Consider the following 19,458-nt stretch of genomic DNA (forward strand, 5'->3'; position numbering starts at 1 on the left):
GTAATCTGAAAAAAGGGAGAGTTTTAACACCCCAATCACCCAGGGTTATTTAATCCATTAAATCATAGCGCCTGGCGATTAGCGGAGCACTTTTACCAACGGACCGGATGTTATCCCGGATGTGGCTGTAGCAGCTAGATGTAGCCAAAACAATTAAATCTCCCGCGACTAGCGATGGGACCGCGGTGGGCCGTCTTGCTTAGAATTAGACGTTATTATTTAGATCAAGAGTTATTAAGATTTTAAGATTTTCGGTCTCGTCGGCTAAACAGGGGGGGAACATTTTCGATGACGTCCCACTGTTGCATAACATCGAGTGTTGTGCAACAGGCGCTCCCAGGCTGTGGAGCGATGTGATCGGTTTTGATATCAATAACCTCCGTCTTTTTGATCAATCTTCGTCCTGGGCGCTGGGTGTTACTAATTGATTTAAAAATACTTTTAATTACTTTTAAAGCTATACATGGGCTGGCCCCGCTGTGTATTGTCGACCTATTGCCTCCTAAGACCAATGTCAGACCTCTCAGGTCCTCCAACAAAGGTCTTCTAGAAATACCCGCATCCAGGCTGAAAACAAAGGGTGACCGGGCATTCGCTGTGGTAGCTCCTACCCTATGCCTTGCCTCTGGCGTTGAAAAATGCTGAGTCAGTTGACGGTTTTAAGAGACTCCTAAAGACTAATTTATTCTGTAAATCTTTCTCCCATGTACCTTTGACCTGATTCATTTTTATAGTCTTATGTCTTTGTTCTGCCTTTTTTGTTTTTTGTTCTGCTCATTGCACTACTGTATTATATTGTCACAACTGTGTGATATGTTCCGTGTGTTTTAACCGGCTTCTATTGTTTATACTGTGGCAATTGTTCAGCACCTTGTGACTTTTTTTCGAAAGGTGCTTTATAAATGAAATGTACTTACTTACTTACTAATTGAAAGGACGGTGAACTTTGTCCTGGGCGACTAGGCTAGAAAGGGACAAACAGAAGGGTAAAAACTGAAAAAGTGTAATCACCCTTTTGCTTCAACCGGGTTTGCAGGACCCTGTTGGATAAAATTTATTTTGAGGGTCTTTAGACCCTCAAAATTGACATCGCTAAAGTCTAATAGCCATAGGTTTAATTGTTCAGACATGCCGCCTCCTATGCTAACATTTGGTAGCTACGGGGTTAAAAGTGGCTGTGCATATTCGCCCAGATAACCTTTGAATTCCAGGCTAATAAATCGTTGATACTCCCGTAGCAGGAGAGGCATATTTAATGTACTCAAGTAAAAGTACTCAAGTCCAAATTAAACTATATATAGATTGTAATGGATTAAAGGGTTGTAAACCTTTTTAGACCAGGAGCATATTTAAACTTTATATTCAATGTTATAAGGTTCAACTGATAAACTATAATACTATATAAATTAACCTTTTACAGAAAAATACTTTAGGGTAAGAGCTGCAATACCATACTTAAGAAGGAAAAGAGTAGAATTACTTACAGCAGGAAAAATACCAAGACATGACACAATGAACGGAGGCAACACACACTCAACGCAGACTTTTCCAAGGATCAATGTATATTAGCTGGGGAGCAGAACGGACTTTACAGAACAGCATCGTGAAAAAGTCTCCCCCGGACAATGTCCGGGATTACATTATATAGGACTGGCAAAACAAAACAAGAATGACATAGGAAGCAATTCATTTTGGGTTCATAGGCTAATAAAATTGTAATATTGGCGACCCCTATGGCCGGGGAGGTCTCCTTAGCTGACGTGGCCACTCACACTTCCTGGGAATTCCCAGGAAGTATGACGAATGGGAAGTGAACCATAAAAGTTCAGAGGTTATCAAACAGTGACTTACAGCGGCACCTTAAGTTGGAGACTAAAATAACATTATACCGACGTAATTAAAGCAGCGAGCAAGACGAAGTGTCTGCCGCGGCGAAGGTCGAAAAACATGTTGTTTCACAGAGGGAAGCAAAACAATTCGTTATCTCCCGCAGGCTAGGGGAGAGAGAGAGAGTTACTATATCTACAGTATCTACACATGGCCAATGACCCCTTCATTCACCAAACACCAAAAATACCTATCAAACTCCATCGCATTGGTGAGTGAAGGGTCATATGACATGTGACAATATCAAATCCTCAGGGGAAAAACTTACTTTATACTATGGATCAAAATGGACCAGGATGGCAACAGGAACAATGAAAAATAATAAAAAACACAATGATTTCAACTTTACTAGGCATAAAATCCTTATTTAGATGGTACTCGTGGGAAAGAGAAAAAATGGCTTTTCTCTTTTGATGATGATGATGGAGATGATCTTCGGGAGTGGCACCCACCCCAGCAAACCGTTGCAGCCTACCTGGCCGGCGAGATGTGTCATTTGACCACATGAATGTTCATTTTTAGAGCAGTTCTTCTTTTGGCTCGTCATCAGTTCGTTGTCAGAACTGAATCTGCGAGAGTTCTTTTGGCTCGTTTGTCGGAGCCGATTCTTCGCCCCTTCCACCCCCCTCCTAACGACAGGTTCACAGATACAATGGTTCATTCATCATTCTCTGCAAACAGCCATGTGGGCGATACTGATATGGCGTCACATGGTTCAAGACCTTGGAGAGGGGAAACGGGGTATTCTGATGGTGATATTATTCATGCGCTCCAGCGCGATGTCGCAACAATGTCTTTGGGAGTCCCTTAGTACCGTATACAGATCAGATATAGAATCAAGTGATTCTGGGGAGATTAATGCCTAGTCAAATCAAACTCATGATGATAAAAACCAAAATAATAAAATGTAGAAGGAAATGTTCCTATATTGACAATTTAGGGGAAATATGAAATGACTAAAACCTTTTTATAAAATCAAATGAAATCAACAATAATGTAATACAATTGGAGGTGATTAAACGTAGCTTGGAAAGCGTAAATTAGCAAACAAGAAAGGAAAAAAATAACAACAACAACATAAACATGAAAACAAAAAATTTAATAAATTTGTTCCAAATGGGAAATCTATGGGCAACTAGTTAGACTGTTCTGGGGTTGGGCCTAACCAGTGAATTTAGACGGATCTGCTGGGGGGTCGGGTCTGGGGCCAAACCTTGTATACAAGAATGGAATTTCGAAGTCCACAATCAACCACAAACAATTTTCAGAGACTTGACGCAGAGAGAACTCTCCCTCCTAGTTGTGGGCTTTGAAATTCTCCGCTTGTCCTCCCGACCGCGACTCCCCACTGCAGCAGTCCGTTTCTGTATAGATAAACAGAAAAAAACAAAGAACAAACTGGTGAATGACATGAAAAACCACATTATATATCTATTCACCTCACTCTTAACCTGCCACATATATCACTGAACTTTTATGGAGGGAGAGCATCTTTAGAACAACAGGTGTTGATCTTAATATACGTATATCACAGTTTATTATCAGGCGAGTGGCAGGAGAATAATAAATGAACAAAACTGGTTCTAAACAAAAATAACATGTATCAAATAGAGATCTAGATAGAGGAGAAAAGTATGTATATTTCAGATTTTCAACTTCGACAGACATGTGGCCACTACCATGGGCAACACATGGTACAGAGAGTTAGAGAGAATTTTCTTCTTGTTAGTCACAGAGAGAGAGAGTGATAGCTAGATCATTATTTGTCGGTAGACCCCTCTACGAGATCTATGGTACCCACCAAACACGCGTCTGTCTTCTACTTCGATCGAGTCTCGTGATTTCAAAAATTAGGATAAGAGAGAGAGATGGAGTTAGATAGAGAGGTCTGCGACCGTTGAATCCTAAACTATACATGTTATGTTCAAGAGACGTTCATGGTACTCCTAAACATTACGATGACTCGCTATGTGCTCTCCGGCTTGACTACTGCCGCACACAGACAAATCACCTAGCAACAAATAGCGGCAGTCACGTCCGCTCCAGAGGTTGGCACACTAATCAACTGAAGAAACTAGTGGTACACTGTATTAAATCTAAATTGTTGCATATACTAGAAAAATGGCGAAGAGACACCCGAAAAGTCTACCCAGCCTTCCTCCGACGTGTACAACATCGCAAAAGGCTCAGGAAACACAGAGATTATTATGATACTATGTGTGGCAAAAAGGGAATGCCAAAATGATAATAAATGTATAACTAATTTAGTGATAAATAATAAAAAAAAAATACAACGAAATAGGATAAACGCTATGTAGGTGGCGCGGCCTCCTAGCTATGTGCTCTCCTACTTCCTGTAACTTAGTAAAATAAAACAATGTACTGAGACACCACAGCCAACGTTCACACAGACAGAAACATGCACGCAGAAAACCCAGCACGCACATACACACAGAGAGAGACCCAAAACAGGCCCAAACATACATGAAGGAGATGGAGGGGTTATCTGTTGAAATAGGATAAAGAGAAATTTGTACTAAGGCCATCAAAAATGTATGAAATGCAGTAAAAACTGTAAAAATACCAAAATTCAAATTTGGGTTCAGGCTCCCTGACTATAATGTGGAAATATGGAAAATGTACTCTTTGGCTCCCTGACTAAAAGTCAGGATTTTTAGCTTTACCTAAAAACTACTAAAGTGATGAAACAAGATGGCGTTGCACTCTGCTACGAGCACATTGAAATGGGTGGGAGGGAGGGAGCCCCCCCGCACGCATGCACACACATATAGGATAAACACAGACCAAACGTTCAATCTGGAAAACTCGTATGAGACCCAGCTGCGTTACACACCCACTGGGGTGGATACACACACACACACACACTCCCTTTTTGGTATAAAAAGAACCCCTCTTGGTATCCTCATACACCCCGGCCGAGGTAAAGAAAAACCCCAAGAGGTTAATATCTATAGGACCCCCTCCCACGCAGCGGTAAATCACTCGCGATAATGACCCACGCACGTCGAAAAAGGCATAGATATTCTTTCTACCACACAAAAAGAAATATACAGTTGGCATAAAGCAAATTACACAATTGGATAACGAAGAACATATTAATAATGACAGTATAATCTATTTAAGACAGAGAAAGACATGTTTCACACGGAGGAACAGAGAGCTCACCCCCCCCTCCCCCACACACACACACAGGCTCCAAACAGGAAATTTTTCACACAGGCAGGGAGAGATAGGGAGAAATAGCTCCCACACACACACACAAATCACTGAATAATTATTTTTCAAAGAAATAAGATAAACGCTGAAGCTGTCCTACTTCTTTTAAACAATAACAACAGTTTAAACACAAAAACAAAGACAGAGAAAGACATCCAGCATTGATTTACTTAACTGAATGTGTAGGAGAGGCAAGCAGGATTCATGGAAGTTCGCTGAACGCAGCCAGTCGAAACTCTTCCAGGTTGCGGTGAATCAAATAAAAGAAAATAAAAAAAATGGATGCTGTCCTGTCCTTAAACAGGTCTTCGTCCATTCCAGAAAATATATGGTATTGTTCCAATGAAAAGTTATGGCTGAGAAAAAATGGTGTCTGCGTCTCTCGTTCATTGCTCCAAGTGGTGTCAGAAGGAAAGAGAGATAAGAAAAAGATCGGAAAACCTAGGCTATTTGGACTACGCTAGTTCGTTTAAACTTTGTCAGAGCATTAAAACCCTGTTAAAAGAGTACCGCATCGAAGGACCAACTGTTGGATAAAATTTATTTTGAGGGTCTTTAGACCCTCAAAATTGACATCGCTAAAGTCTAATAGCCATAGGTTTAATTGTTCAGACATGCCGCCTCCTATGCTAACATTTGGTAGCTACGGGGTTAAAAGTGGCTGTGCATATTCGCCCAGATAACCTTTGAATTCCAGGCTAATAAATCGTTGATACTCCCGTAGCAGGAGAGGCATATTTAATGTACTCAAGTAAAAGTACTCAAGTCCAAATTAAACTATATATAGATTGTAATGGATTAAAGGGTTGTAAACCTTTTTAGACCAGGAGCATATTTAAACTTTATATTCAATGTTATAAGGTTCAACTGATAAACTATAATACTATATAAATTAACCTTTTACAGAAAAATACTTTAGGGTAAGAGCTGCAATACCATACTTAAGAAGGAAAAGAGTAGAATTACTTACAGCAGGAAAAATACCAAGACATGACACAATGAACGGAGGCAACACACACTCAACGCAGACTTTTCCAAGGATCAATGTATATTAGCTGGGGAGCAGAACGGACTTTACAGAACAGCATCGTGAAAAAGTCTCCCCCGGACAATGTCCGGGATTACATTATATAGGACTGGCAAAACAAAACAAGAATGACATAGGAAGCAATTCATTTTGGGTTCATAGGCTAATAAAATTGTAATATTGGCGACCCCTATGGCCGGGGAGGTCTCCTTAGCTGACGTGGCCACTCACACTTCCTGGGAATTCCCAGGAAGTATGACGAATGGGAAGTGAACCATAAAAGTTCAGAGGTTATCAAACAGTGACTTACAGCGGCACCTTAAGTTGGAGACTAAAATAACATTATACCGACGTAATTAAAGCAGCGAGCAAGACGAAGTGTCTGCCGCGGCGAAGGTCGAAAAACATGTTGTTTCACAGAGGGAAGCAAAACAATTCGTTATCTCCCGCAGGCTAGGGGAGAGAGAGAGAGTTACTATATCTACAGTATCTACACATGGCCAATGACCCCTTCATTCACCAAACACCAAAAATACCTATCAGACCCTCAGAAGCATCAGCTAGGTGGGCAGATTAGCTCTGGCATATACTCCTGTAAGGTGGTGCTAGTCCATTCATGTGTTTTCAAATAATAAATAATAATGAGTCCTAAGTCTGACTGGGAGCCAATGAAGGAACCCCCGTCCTAGCGGCAGCATTCTGGACAAGCTGCAAACAGTTTAAAGAAACAGTGTTGCCATGTCCGCTTATTATAAGCGACTTTGGGAGTTCACCAAAAAAAAAACGTCAAAGCGGTGCTTTGTTATGGTCCCTCGAAAATGCAATGCTGGTGGACGCGGAAGTGGACCGCTACAGGAGCGAAGATAGATGGGTTTTTAGAAAATCCTCTAGCGTGGGAGTGGACGGGAGCTGTGTTTTTGCAACCACGTGATTTCCTTGTTCCAGGTTTCAATGAGACTCAAACGTTGAATCATAGGTTAGCGAAGAGCCAACAGCTGGTTGGCAGCCTGGCAGGGAATGAGTAGGAGGGCATGGGAGAAGTGAGCAGGTTGTGGGTTTCATGGGAAACTATATCTATAAGACAAGACACACGAGAAACACAGGCTCAAACTGACAGTAGTAGACAAAGGTGAAATGTGTGATTTAATTTCAGCTATACCTTGTCTGGAAATAGAAAATCACAATTTGTTATAGGGACACGGTAACCGGAGGATAAAGTACTGCACTTATATGTGTTGAAAAAGGAACTTTTGGCCTGTGAGAGTTTCTGGTGAGGTGGTTGGAGAAAATGGTTTGCTGTCACAGTTTTGACAGCATCTTGATATAAAACCACATCAGGATGTCGTGAGAAACTTAAACTCATCCTTTCTCCAATCACTCTCCGCTGTTCTACCAGTCTCGGATGGTATCATTTAGCCAGGGCTGAGGATTGTGTTTAGACCAGTAACGGTTGCTCAAAGTGGGGTCTGGCAAAATTAGTTAATATAGCCTCAAAACCAGTTAATCATAATGTGTGTGTGTGTGTGTGTGTGTGTGTGTGTGTGTGTGTGTGTGTGTGTGTGTGTGTGTGTGTGTGTGTGTGCGTGTGCGTGTGCGTGTGCGTGCGTGTCAGATGGTCCATCTTTCAACTACCTGCTACCTGGAGATCACATCCTGGCCATCAACGAGGAGCCGGTGAGCGACGCGCCACGAGAGAGAGTCATAGACCTTGTAAGGTAACATCCATCCTTTACTGTCCCCACAGAGAGGATAGTGTTGGTTGTGGGGATAGACAGAGTTAGTGTGGGGGGCTGTACTGGGGGCGCAGTGCTAGTGTGTGTGCCTGTGTGGGGTATTTTTCTCATGCCAATAAAGCCCCTCTTTTTAGTTTGTGTGTGGTGTGGGGAGTCGATGTAATGGAGTAGTGGAGTACCGATGTCCTGACCTCACTCCCGCTATACCCCTGGGTCACGAAAGTGTTATTTTTTCCTATTGAAAATAGTACTGCAATTATAATTGCAGTACAATAGAGAAATCTGACATTATGTCATATAATTGTTCAAAAAAAAAAAAATCAGCCCCGTGATTCTGTCAATTCACAACTCGTGTCGTTCATGATATTGAGTTACAATTCTGTGTTTGGAGAAATCTTTGGGTAAATTTGTACTTTTTCACCGTCGGTTGATGCTTCAGAGTAAAATTGTGGGATCTAGCACCAGTGATTTCAGACTTCGGTTCGCTATAAGGCCTATTTATACTAGGGATGTTCCGATTATAACTTTTGGGTCCGATACCGATCATAGATTTTCTTTCCTCTGGATCAGCCCATTCGGCCAATACTTGCAGTACCAATCTTGTGAGTGAAGGCTAATATATATATTTTTAAACAATATATATATATATATATATATATATATATTATTATACTGTGACGGGACAATAATCGACTTTTCTGATGGGATTATTTGGCAACCGTTGGCGTTGCAGTGAAAATTGCCTGATTTTAAATCAGTGGTCAATCTATCGGAGCATCCCTAATTTATACTTGTTAATTACATGTACAAATGGAACCTTCCCTCCATACTCTGCGTTCATTGTATGCATCACACTACACATTGTCTCAATGCTTACGGATCTGTAAGGTGCAATACCCCAGGAAACCATGGGGTCAGTAGTGACCATGCCTCCTCGGAAGGAGGATGTTTTTGTCAGTAGTGACACAGCGTTGTGGGCGATTGTGTAGATCTAGTGGATGAAATGGTTGAAAATTCTTTTAGACTTGATTAACGAAGATGTAATCAATGTGTTCTGAACGCATATGTTAATACTGTACATCCGTTCTTAATAACAAGACTATAAATGGGCAGACGATGGGATTGATACTGCTGGTAGGGAATTGGAGGTTATAGAGTGGTTTTAGTGGTGTGTTAGTGTGTTTATAGTAGGGGTGTCACTATTGTCAAAATCCACAATTCGATTTCACTGTATATACTTGTTGATCGATGATGTGACATCCCAGTAGTTTGTAGTGAGGTTTCTGTTGGGGGGGGGGGGGGGGGGGGGGGTAGTGAGTTTGAAGCTAGGTTGCATTTGGACAATGGATCCATGTGCAACAGTGCATGCGTGGGCTAACTCAACAGTGGGGAATGAGTCAGCCTGCAAGCTACTGAAGGACAGTGAGAAAATGGCAGAGTTTTTTTTTTTAAACACAGAAGAATGTCTTACAAATACCACGGCTCTTTCTCTCTGTCTCTCTGTTTCCACAGCAGCGTTATTATCTAACCCAGTGCACTCTCTCCTGTCTGTAGACGCTGTAAAGACTCTATAGTGCTCACTGTGCTGCAGCCACATCAGGTAGAAGAATACTGCCTGCCATGTCTCTCTGCGTCTGTCTGTCTGTCTGTCCGTCCGTCTGTCTGTCACGTCCTCTCTGGCTCCCCTGCTGGTTGTGTGTTTGTGTTGTTGTTGGTTGCTTGCCTGATCTGTTAGACCGATTCTTGTGTAATTACTTTCCAATTTTCGGGGGGATTAGGAAAACTATTCATTTTTGGATTTTGATTTTTTGATTGCAGAAGCCTTTAAATACTCCCATCCAGGCCCGGGCGGCTGGTGTAGTCGCCTGGGCACCTTGGCTGTTAATCCAGTCTGGCAGTGTGCCGCGGGTTTGACTCACACGCCTTTACTGCGTGTGTGTGTCCCCCCCCCCCATCTCTCTCCCCATTTCCTGTCAGCCAACTGTATACCTATCCTTCTATAAAAAAATAAAAAAAAAGGCAAAAGCCACAAAAGAAAATAAACAGAAGAGTATGTTTAAATGCCATGATTGCACTGAGTCATCTGGCTACTCCTTCTCATTGTGAACAAGTAGCCTATTGCAGAGTACAGTACTATGCATACCCTACCCTGGCAGGTGAAAACAAGCCACCAGATTAGCATTTTAATGCCTGATCTGCATGTGTACAAGGGGACAGGCAACGCGGTCCACCCCCCAACCACCCCCCTGCCCCCGGGCCAGGACAAAAGAGGTGTTAAGGTGCGTTCAGAAACTTCAGACTTAGATGGTTAGAGTGGCGCGATTACATACAAAGTCAATGCAAAGACGAGAATTGCGTGAACGGTCGCGGCAGCGACCTGGCGCGGTACAAACGGGACGGACCGAGGCGAATATATATATTCCATAGAGTAAATGAGTAATGATATGTTCAGGTCCAATTCCTCATGGGGGCTCGAGCCCCGTCGCCCCCACAGAGTCTACGTCACTGATTGTTGGTGTCAGGAAATCCAATGGTGTTAATTTGAAATCAGTACAGCTGATCAATGACACAGATTTAGGATCTCATTTTAGATTATTTTTTTATTTGAAAAAAAAAAGATTCCACTACCTTGTATTTTCTCATTTGTTATTCTCAGAAGTTTCCAAAAATGTATAGTATTCCTAATCCACCGATAAAAATAACGTTTAAATCTGGACATAGTGAATTGGACTTGTTTTGTCTATTAGCCGGTAGTAGGAGGCAGGGATCATTAGCGCTTATGGGATCCATATATATATATATATATACCTCCCTGGCCCGCTGCTGTTCATTGGAATATTGCATCCATCATCATCATCATCATCATCATCACGCACGCCATTATGCGCCATATTGGCTGGGACAAGCCGTGCCTCCTTAATGCATGTATGCTCCATGTATGTCTAGCATTAGGCCTCTCCAGAAAAGTATTTTTTCGTCATTAACCCGCTGAACTCCAGGCCTATTTTAAAGCAGTTTGGCTTGTTGGAAATGTTAGACATATAGTTACAGTATGTTATGATATAAATATGATATAATATAAAAAACGATAATCTCAGGAATTTACATAACCAGGCATATGTCTTGCAGTGGAGTTATAATTTTTGTCTGACATACATACCACCAGCGGAGGCCATATGTATCCATGGCTATGTATGGGAGCCTGTCGCAACAAATGTCTTGTCTATTTTGGTTGTAACAAATGGAAGCTTGTGTGTTTGGCTTTGTAAGCATTTTCTTTTTTTTAGGCTACTCACAATGTAATTTGTGTTTGACTTAGTAGCGTAGGGGTACGGTCAAACATTTACGATCGAACGGGATTAGCCAACAAATGCTGAGGTGTCAAACTGCTTCGCTGTTGTGCGAGGTTCATCATTGTTGTCATCATTTGCCGCATCACGTGATGTGTCAAGGCACCGCAACCAGAATCTCCACCTCTTCACTTGCAAAGAATGGAAGTAAACGGCTGTTTCAGTCACCCATGTGTTAGCCTGCTGCAGTGGGATTTCTGGTCTAGAAGGGTGTATTCAAATTTGCCAGTGACTGACGTTACCAAATTTGGAGTGACATCCCTCTGCACTGTAGTTGGTTAGCGAAATACAAGGTTCACTCCCACTCCTATGCCAGATTTCCTGGCTCATTCTCCAAGGCTTTTCTTTTTCTTTTTTTTACAAAACACCTGCGGTCCCAGAGGCTACACATGTGTACCCTAATTGGGTTCATTGGCGTTACAGACAGACAAACAGACAAACAGACAGACAGACCTTTATTGATCCTTCAGTTCAGTTGTCACGGTAGCTTTTGTGTTGACATTACAACAGGATTTGTGTGGTTCTGTTCTGATATACGTTGCATTTGATTAAGGCTATTTGGGAGACACTTGTTTCAGCCATGCTATTTGAGAATATTATTTGTTCAATTTGTATGGTCGCATTCATTTTTTTTACAGTCAATAGCGTGACCTTAAAAGTTATTTTCTTTTAATCCTGCTCTGTTTTGTCTCTACAACTCTTTGTGTCAGTGTGAATATTTGGAGTTTTAGTCTTTCTGCTTGTACAAGATTGAGGTTTTTTACAACTTTTGTACAAGTACATAAGAGTAAGATTATTTTGTTGTTGTTCCTCACATTGTAGCAGCAATGTCAGCAATGTCTTTGGGAGACGAACAGTTTGTCCGTTGGATCGAACATAATATTCAACAATAGTTGTTCCTCTAGCAGCAGTTATCTCAGGACCACATCCAAGGTTGGAGGAGGTGCAGGTTTACCAGCCACCTACAGTATATAGTGCACAAATATGCAATGGGACGGAATGGTTCAAGTGGTTTTCTTGTGCCTTTTAGATTTAAAGGATTAATTTCTGATTGTTTTCTCTTTCTTTTTTCTCATTGTTTGAGCGTGTCTAGGAAGTGGCCAGACACACTCGCTCATGTTACCAGTATGGGTCAAGTTCTGCTCTCGGAGTAGAACACTAGTTCTCAAACGTGGCCTCAGGGACCGGAGCCCAAGGGTCCTTGAGGGGAGTTCCAGGGGGTCCTCAAAATCAGTTTGACCACGAAAACCCATCTGTTATTATCAAAAACAAATTGAATGTGAAACATTTGAAATATTTGTTTCTGGTACAAAATATTTTCAGATGGGGGTCCACAGACAAATATAAAAAAATACATTCATTTATGCTTCTATCATGTCTGTGCTATTAGAGGCAAATTAACTTGTGCCTGTGAACTAAAGTAGTATTTTAAAGTAGAACCATCAGTAGTATTTTAGGTACTGGCAAAAGAAAATGTAATAGTAAACACATTTGGAGTTTTGCTAAAGAGCTGATCAAACGTTTAAATCTATGGTGTTCTTTGGTGGATATTAAAATTTACCGAACTCAAACTCAACCATTTTTCTGGTGACAGATACTGCCCTCCTAATATATGAGGTGCTGTGTTTTTTCAATTACTTTTTCATAATGGAAAATGAGCATCAGGGAAAGAAAAGTAATTGAAAAAACACGGTCACCTCACATATTAGGTGGGCAGTATCAGTCACCAGAAAAAAGGACGGGTGTTTTCGATGAACCTAACATGGTTAAAATGGAGTTTGAAGTTACAATGGGTAATTAATTTTCTATAGGAACGGGGCATGGCAGTTCAAATGAATACCAAATAGCTAAATACTGTATTGAGCAACTTAAAAGTTTGTTTGAAAGTTAGGTGAAATATCCCTTTAAAAGTAGAGGAAAATTAAGACATTGTTGAATACATAATTCATAAAATAAGATACAGAATGGGGTTGAGCACACGCCTGTTCCCCAAAATGACATTGGTGTGTGATTATGAGTTAATGTAATTGTGGGGATATGTCCTGCGTTTCCGGTTAAGTCTAATATCATAATTATGTATTCTTTTTTTTTTCAAATGAGATGAGTGACTTACAAATGTAGGTGACTTACAAATGTACGTCACTCATCTCATTTGCGATGTGGAACGGTGCCAACAAAATGACAATATGTCTGCACTATCGTTAGATAAAGATTATTGCAATGTGATGCATTTGTATGTGACTTTGTTATGGTCCGAAGGTATAGTATGACAGGAGATACAGACGCCCCTAAGATGTTTATATATATATATATATATATATATATATATATATATATATATATTTATTATATGTCTTTTTAATGTGTGGACACTCCTGAACTCCAAGGCCACTGAGCTTGTCTGCTTGGTTCTGACTGCATCCTACAAAAGCCCTGGCTACATCATGCATGTCATCCACTCACATCATTGGTTCTCAAAGTGGGGACCCCACAGGGGTCCGTGGGGGGTTCCAGGGGGTCCCCAGTAAAATTATGGTGGTTAATGTAGCAACAGAAGTAATTTGAACTGTACGTTGGCTGTTCAAAAATAATCAGAGAAATACAAGCTTGTATATCTGCTATATTTTTTAAAAATATTGAAAATGTTTGGAAACCTTTTAATAATGTTTGTCTTCTCTTCTGGCACAAAACATTTTCAGATGGGGATCCGCAGCCAAATACATAACTATTTTGGGTTCCTTAACTTCCTTGGCACGAAAGCGTTTGAGAACCACTGACATATACCACTGATGAACTGCCTGACATGCTCCACAACATCCTCTTCTGTTATTTCTTGGATTGATTGTTTGTTAATTTCCCTTTATTCCGTATTTTCACGGTCTCTGAGCGTAGTTGTAACACCTCTGTTTGTCTGTGTTGTCTGTGTTGTCTCTCCACAACATTTTCTCCGTTTTTGTGGCCCACTGGCGTATTGCACAAAATGGCCCCCAAATAATGTGACGGTAGAATCTGTTCTCCTATATGGCAGTGAATGCTGGACCCTGAAGCCAACTCAGCAGACTGGTGCTACACCAGAATATTACGTGTAGTGCTCAACATCAGCAAGAGCACACATGTTACCAATGAGAATCCGTATGATGGAATATTCAGGAGCTGCCAGCCAGCAAACTGGTGCTGTGGGAACCAACACATGGGCACCGGTCACGAGGACGTCCCATACTAACATATGTGGATGTACTCAAGAAAGATGCAGGAGCGCAAAGCACCAACGAGCTGGCCGGATGTATGAAGTACCGGGATGACAGGAAGCAACGATGGAAGGCTAGTCTGAGGACGACCTAGAGAGAGAGAGAGAGAGAGAGAGAGACCCCAAATAATTATTATGTGTGGCCCACTTACATTAATACTCTTGTGGTTTTCCAATTCAATGATAATATAGTTATCATTGAAGGTTAAAACCTTAAAAATTTATTTTCATTGTGATACCGCTAAATGTCAACGTAAAGTACTCCATTTAGTTCAATTGATCCAAGCTGGAACACAATCAATTGATTGATCATTCAAATAAAAGGAACGCTTTCATGATTTTCAAGTGGGTCCTGAATTATAACATAACAGAGTGATTCTCTGTCCTTAAAACCCTTTAAGGTGCGTTCAGACTTGGATGGTTAGAGCGGCGCGATTGCATACAACGGGCGCAGCATGACCTGACGCTGCACAGGGACAAACCACAAACGGGACAAACCGAGGCGAATATATATAGGCCTATATATATTCAGGTCTGAACGCAGCTTTAGACACACATTAACACTTTATAGACACATATTGCCACTCTATAGTTCTACAGATAAACATAAACACATGTAAGACTTTAGTTACTAACTAAGATTGTTGTGCATCCAGCCCTGTAATGAAAGTTGAACATGAAATGTCGCAATTATTTAACCATATCTCAAAAAAATTGAGATATGGTTAAATAATTGCGACATTTCATGTTTCTTGGGTGCTGAGGGGGAAATGTCATCTGTGAGCATAAATGGAACTTTTGTTTTGTTTTGCAATTTGATAGTTTATAGTCTGGAACCATTTTGTTCTTCCAGCCTCATAAAAGTCACATTATTTTGAACTATGCCGCAATATAGCAGAAAACCCAAACTCCCTGACCTTTCCTTTCTTTTCTGTCAAACATTTTATTTACATGTTTTTATTTTCCCTTTATCTTTTACTTTACTGTCTGGAAAAGTGGAAGCCTGCATAAATAAGAATTTCACCTCGCTTTTTTTGTTGTGACAATAAAATGTGATTTGAGTTGATTTGATTTGGAACTAGCTCGACAACTTTAAACAACATCTCTCTCTCTCTCTCTCTCTCTCTGCTTCTCTCTCCGTCTTTCTCTCATCCTCAGTCACCTAAGTCTGCCTTCATAAGTGCAGCCACCAAGGCCCGTCTGCGAACAAACCCGCCCAAAGTGCGCTTTTCCGAGCAAGTGTCCATCAGCGACCCGGACTCAGTAAGTTTTTCTTTGCTGATATATTGGCCATTATCATACAGCTGCATGATACGTAGTTGTCAAAATATTGTATTGCTGCGTGAGCTTGTAGTTCGGCTATTTTATTTTGTACTTAAGTACAATATTGAGGTATACTTTTACTTTACTGGAGTATTTGCAATTTTCAATACTTTTACTTCTACTCCACTACATGTGTGTGTATTCCTTCAACCTGACATTCCCATTTAATTTGCCTATTTATAATTTCCATAGTCTACATGCCCTTACTTGGAAATGGAAATGTAAGCTACAGTATATTACAGTATACTCATAAAAGTAAAACAAATCTACGTGTGTCTGTTGTCCCCGACGGGCTGAAAAAACACATCCATTCATTTCTTCACGCCGTCGTAACAACAGACACACACAGGTTACTGCTCCTACCGTTACATTTTTAATGCGATGTTCAGAAGTGATCGTAAAGAGAAGATAAAATAAATCCTGCAGCTAAAGGGTGGGGGTGTCACAGACAGACAAAGCGATATGACATGCAGTCAAACCGATACTGTTCACCCACGAGGTGCTTTCTGGGCATTAATGACGATCGATAAAGAACACCCTCTCATGTAATATTGCTTATTTTATCCATTGATCGCGCCTGCTGTCAAATGGTAATGTGTCAAATGACTGACAGGCTGCTGTCGCGGCGTCGCCTGTCACAGTTTGGTACAGACTCAGAATGCACACGTGGCAGCTCCGCCCACAGAGGTTGTCGTATTCAAAAATATATATAATGAGGGGGAGGTGCGTAGGTGCGTGCGATAGTTATACATCACACTATCAGTCTTTATTTCATTGGCCCGTTTCACTGTCAAGGGTTAAGCCTCCAGGAAGAAACCCTAAATACAAAGGGAATATAAAAATGACTCCAGGGTGTCTAATGAACACATGAAAAACTGGAAAAACGTCTTGCGATTTTGTCCATCCATCTTCAACTGCTTATTCGTAGTCGGGTCTCGCTATATCCATTTCATCTTAATCAAGGCAATGAAAAGCACAGTTTAGGTTTAGGACATGTTAAGGATGGCATAAATAACACAATTAACTGGTGTAGATATATATAATATCGAAGCTAGCAGTAGCATTGCATATCGAGACTAGTCACTGACGTGCCGTGCTGTGCTGCATGGTTAAGGTGCAGCCAACTTCCGGCCCTCTGAGCTCCCACAGACTACTGCCACCTCCTGAGTTATTTCATGTGATCTGATCTGACAATGTGCCACAAATGTGCTGAACTAAATCTTTTTTTTTTGTTCGCCTGACTGACTGTTGTAATCTGAAGTATAATCTGTTTGGTGTAAGGCTTTATTCATGCTGTGTTGCGATCAAAAAACCCTGCTGGGTAAGATGTGTTCTAGCTGATAACACAAGCCTAATAATAACAGAAACCTCATCATTAAAAAGGGAATCATTCAGGGCACAACTTTGACATGTTCTTGTAATCTTGATGTGAGGGGGGTTTGAGCAAAGATCCACAGGTGACAGATGGGGAAACTGATCAAAGCACTGTCTGCAGCACGGCTCTTTAATGGTGTAATTTTTCATTCCTCCTCACGTGTTTGCGCAGCCCAGAGTATAATATTGAAAATTCATTAAAAAAAGAAAATGTAACATCAAAGTTTTCTTCTTTGTAATAGTGAAAATAGCTCTGTAGCTTTTGGTTAAATTGTGGAAATAGCTCAATAGATCGATGGTTCTCAACCTTTTTAGGACCACAGTTTATTATTAGTGATGCACCGAATATTCGGCCACAGAATATATTTTCGGCTTAAGGTCGAAAAATATCACCGAATAGTCAAAACACCGGGGTTACCTATACGTAACCTAATGTTTTGTTGTGATGACGTGATCAAAATACAGCTACAAGCACGGCGCGTCGCGTACACATCCCTGGCTGGCATGAAAACACGTATCAACAGATCAACCATGTTAGCCGGTTGATATACGGTATGTCGGTTTTCGGCCAACTGTTTCCGATATTTATGTATTCAGTTTTGACCAAGAATTTCCCTTTCGGTGCAGCCCTATTTATTATGCATTATGGGCCACCCATGGACCCCCATGATATAATTGTATACTCTCAGGGCTTTACTAGAGCATACTGCAGTGGCGTTTCCAGGAATTAAATTTTGGGCAGGCAAGATGTATTAATTGTTGTCTCCCCGCGCACAATCGTAGCACTAAAGGTTTTCAAAGAGATATATCTAGGATACAAAGGCTGAAAGGCATGCATTTACATTCCAATGGGTGATTGAGGGTCGCGCTCTATCGCAACGGCCAATCAGCTGTCCACTAATACATAGTTCTCAGGTCTTGTTTTTGTCCTCTTTTTTTTCCTCATTGTATGGATTTTGGCCAGGCAGAAAATGGATTTGGACGCCTGTCCTCGCCTTATTGTAGATACGCCTCTGGCATACTGTACAAATGGAACAAAATCGACCTGTACAGGTCCATTTGGTTCCATTTCTACACTCTCAGTGTTACAGATCCATATGTTGGTTGGTCCCCCATGTTGAGAAACAGTACTGCCAACAAAGCGACACAGTGTGGCTATTTGTCATTGTCATTTTTGTTCCCCTCCCGCCTTATATTTTGGTGCAACCCAGACGACTAGCATTTTAATAGAAGATGAGAAGCAATGGCTCATCGTCATGTACCACCATTTCCCTGCTAAGCCCTGGATTCATCCAGCATGTCATTATTGCTACCCATGGAAGTCCGAGCCTTCCAGGCAAGCTACCTGTCAATACGGAACACAACCAGCAATCAATATCACGCGCGTTGCTAATGCCCTAGATCTCAATGGGATCAACCCGGTGTAGTGTTTACAGTGATATACTGTAAAGTACTGTTCTGCTTCAATAGAAGTAGCAATACCACAACAAAACATTTTCTCTGTTACAAGTAAAAGGCCTGTGTTCAACATTTTGACTTGAGTAAAAATCAAAATCTGCAAAGTTAACTAGCCTATAGTAACTAAATCTGTCAAGTAATTGCAATACTAATAATTGAAATACTCAAGTAAAGTGAAAGTACCTGCTACTTAGTTACCTCCCACTACTGCCCTGTGTGAGGGTTTGATTATAGAGGAGGGGGACTGGTCCCTTTTCGCCAAGACACCACACCACACCAGCTCAATTAATATTTAGAGTAACGAGTGGGGGGTGGACTAATTCCTCCTCCTCCTGCCCTGATTCCGTCTCGTAGCTGTAACTCTCATTGATCAGAGGGTCTGAAGCAAAAGACACGTGGCACAGCATGGGGCAGAGACGATAATGGTGTCAGATGCACCCAGACCACAGTTTAATCACAGCTATCCCTCCCCTGCTGCCGACTGCTATCGATCTGGACGAAGACCTTCTTATCAGCATGGGCCACCTAACCCGCGCACGGACGATTATCGACATGGCAGCAGAGAGAGAGAGAGAGACAGACAGACAGACAGACAGACAGAGAGATTATCATAACACACCATTTCACCGCGTGTCACAAATCGACTCCATCTCAACCCTCAGCCTGTGCGCTCGCCGGGCTGATGGCGTTGGCTGGTAATGGGAAATAGATAGACTCTGTTAGTGGTGTATCTTCTCTGTGTCGGGCCGGCTGAATGCTAAGTCACCAGGAAAACGCACAGTGCTCTGTGTCAACCTAAGGTCCATTTGACAAGACCTGTCC

General features: G+C 41.4%; 1 protein-coding gene across 1 annotated transcript in view; it reads left to right on the top strand.

Annotated features, from left to right (window-relative positions):
• Positions 1 to 19,458, top strand: part of frmpd3 (FERM and PDZ domain containing 3) — a 189,113-nt gene that overhangs the window by 133,078 nt on the left and 36,577 nt on the right. Inside the window, exons 6-8 of the mRNA XM_083785514.1 lie at positions 7,764 to 7,866; positions 9,439 to 9,484; positions 15,640 to 15,744. Coding sequence (XP_083641640.1) covers positions 7,764 to 7,866; positions 9,439 to 9,484; positions 15,640 to 15,744 — 254 coding nt within the window. The remainder of the gene's footprint in view (positions 1 to 7,763; positions 7,867 to 9,438; positions 9,485 to 15,639; positions 15,745 to 19,458) is intronic.

The sequence above is a fragment of the Protomyctophum parallelum genome, assembly GCF_964188405.1.
Source record: "Protomyctophum parallelum genome assembly, chromosome: 16".
NCBI lineage: Eukaryota > Metazoa > Chordata > Actinopteri > Myctophiformes > Myctophidae > Protomyctophum > Protomyctophum parallelum.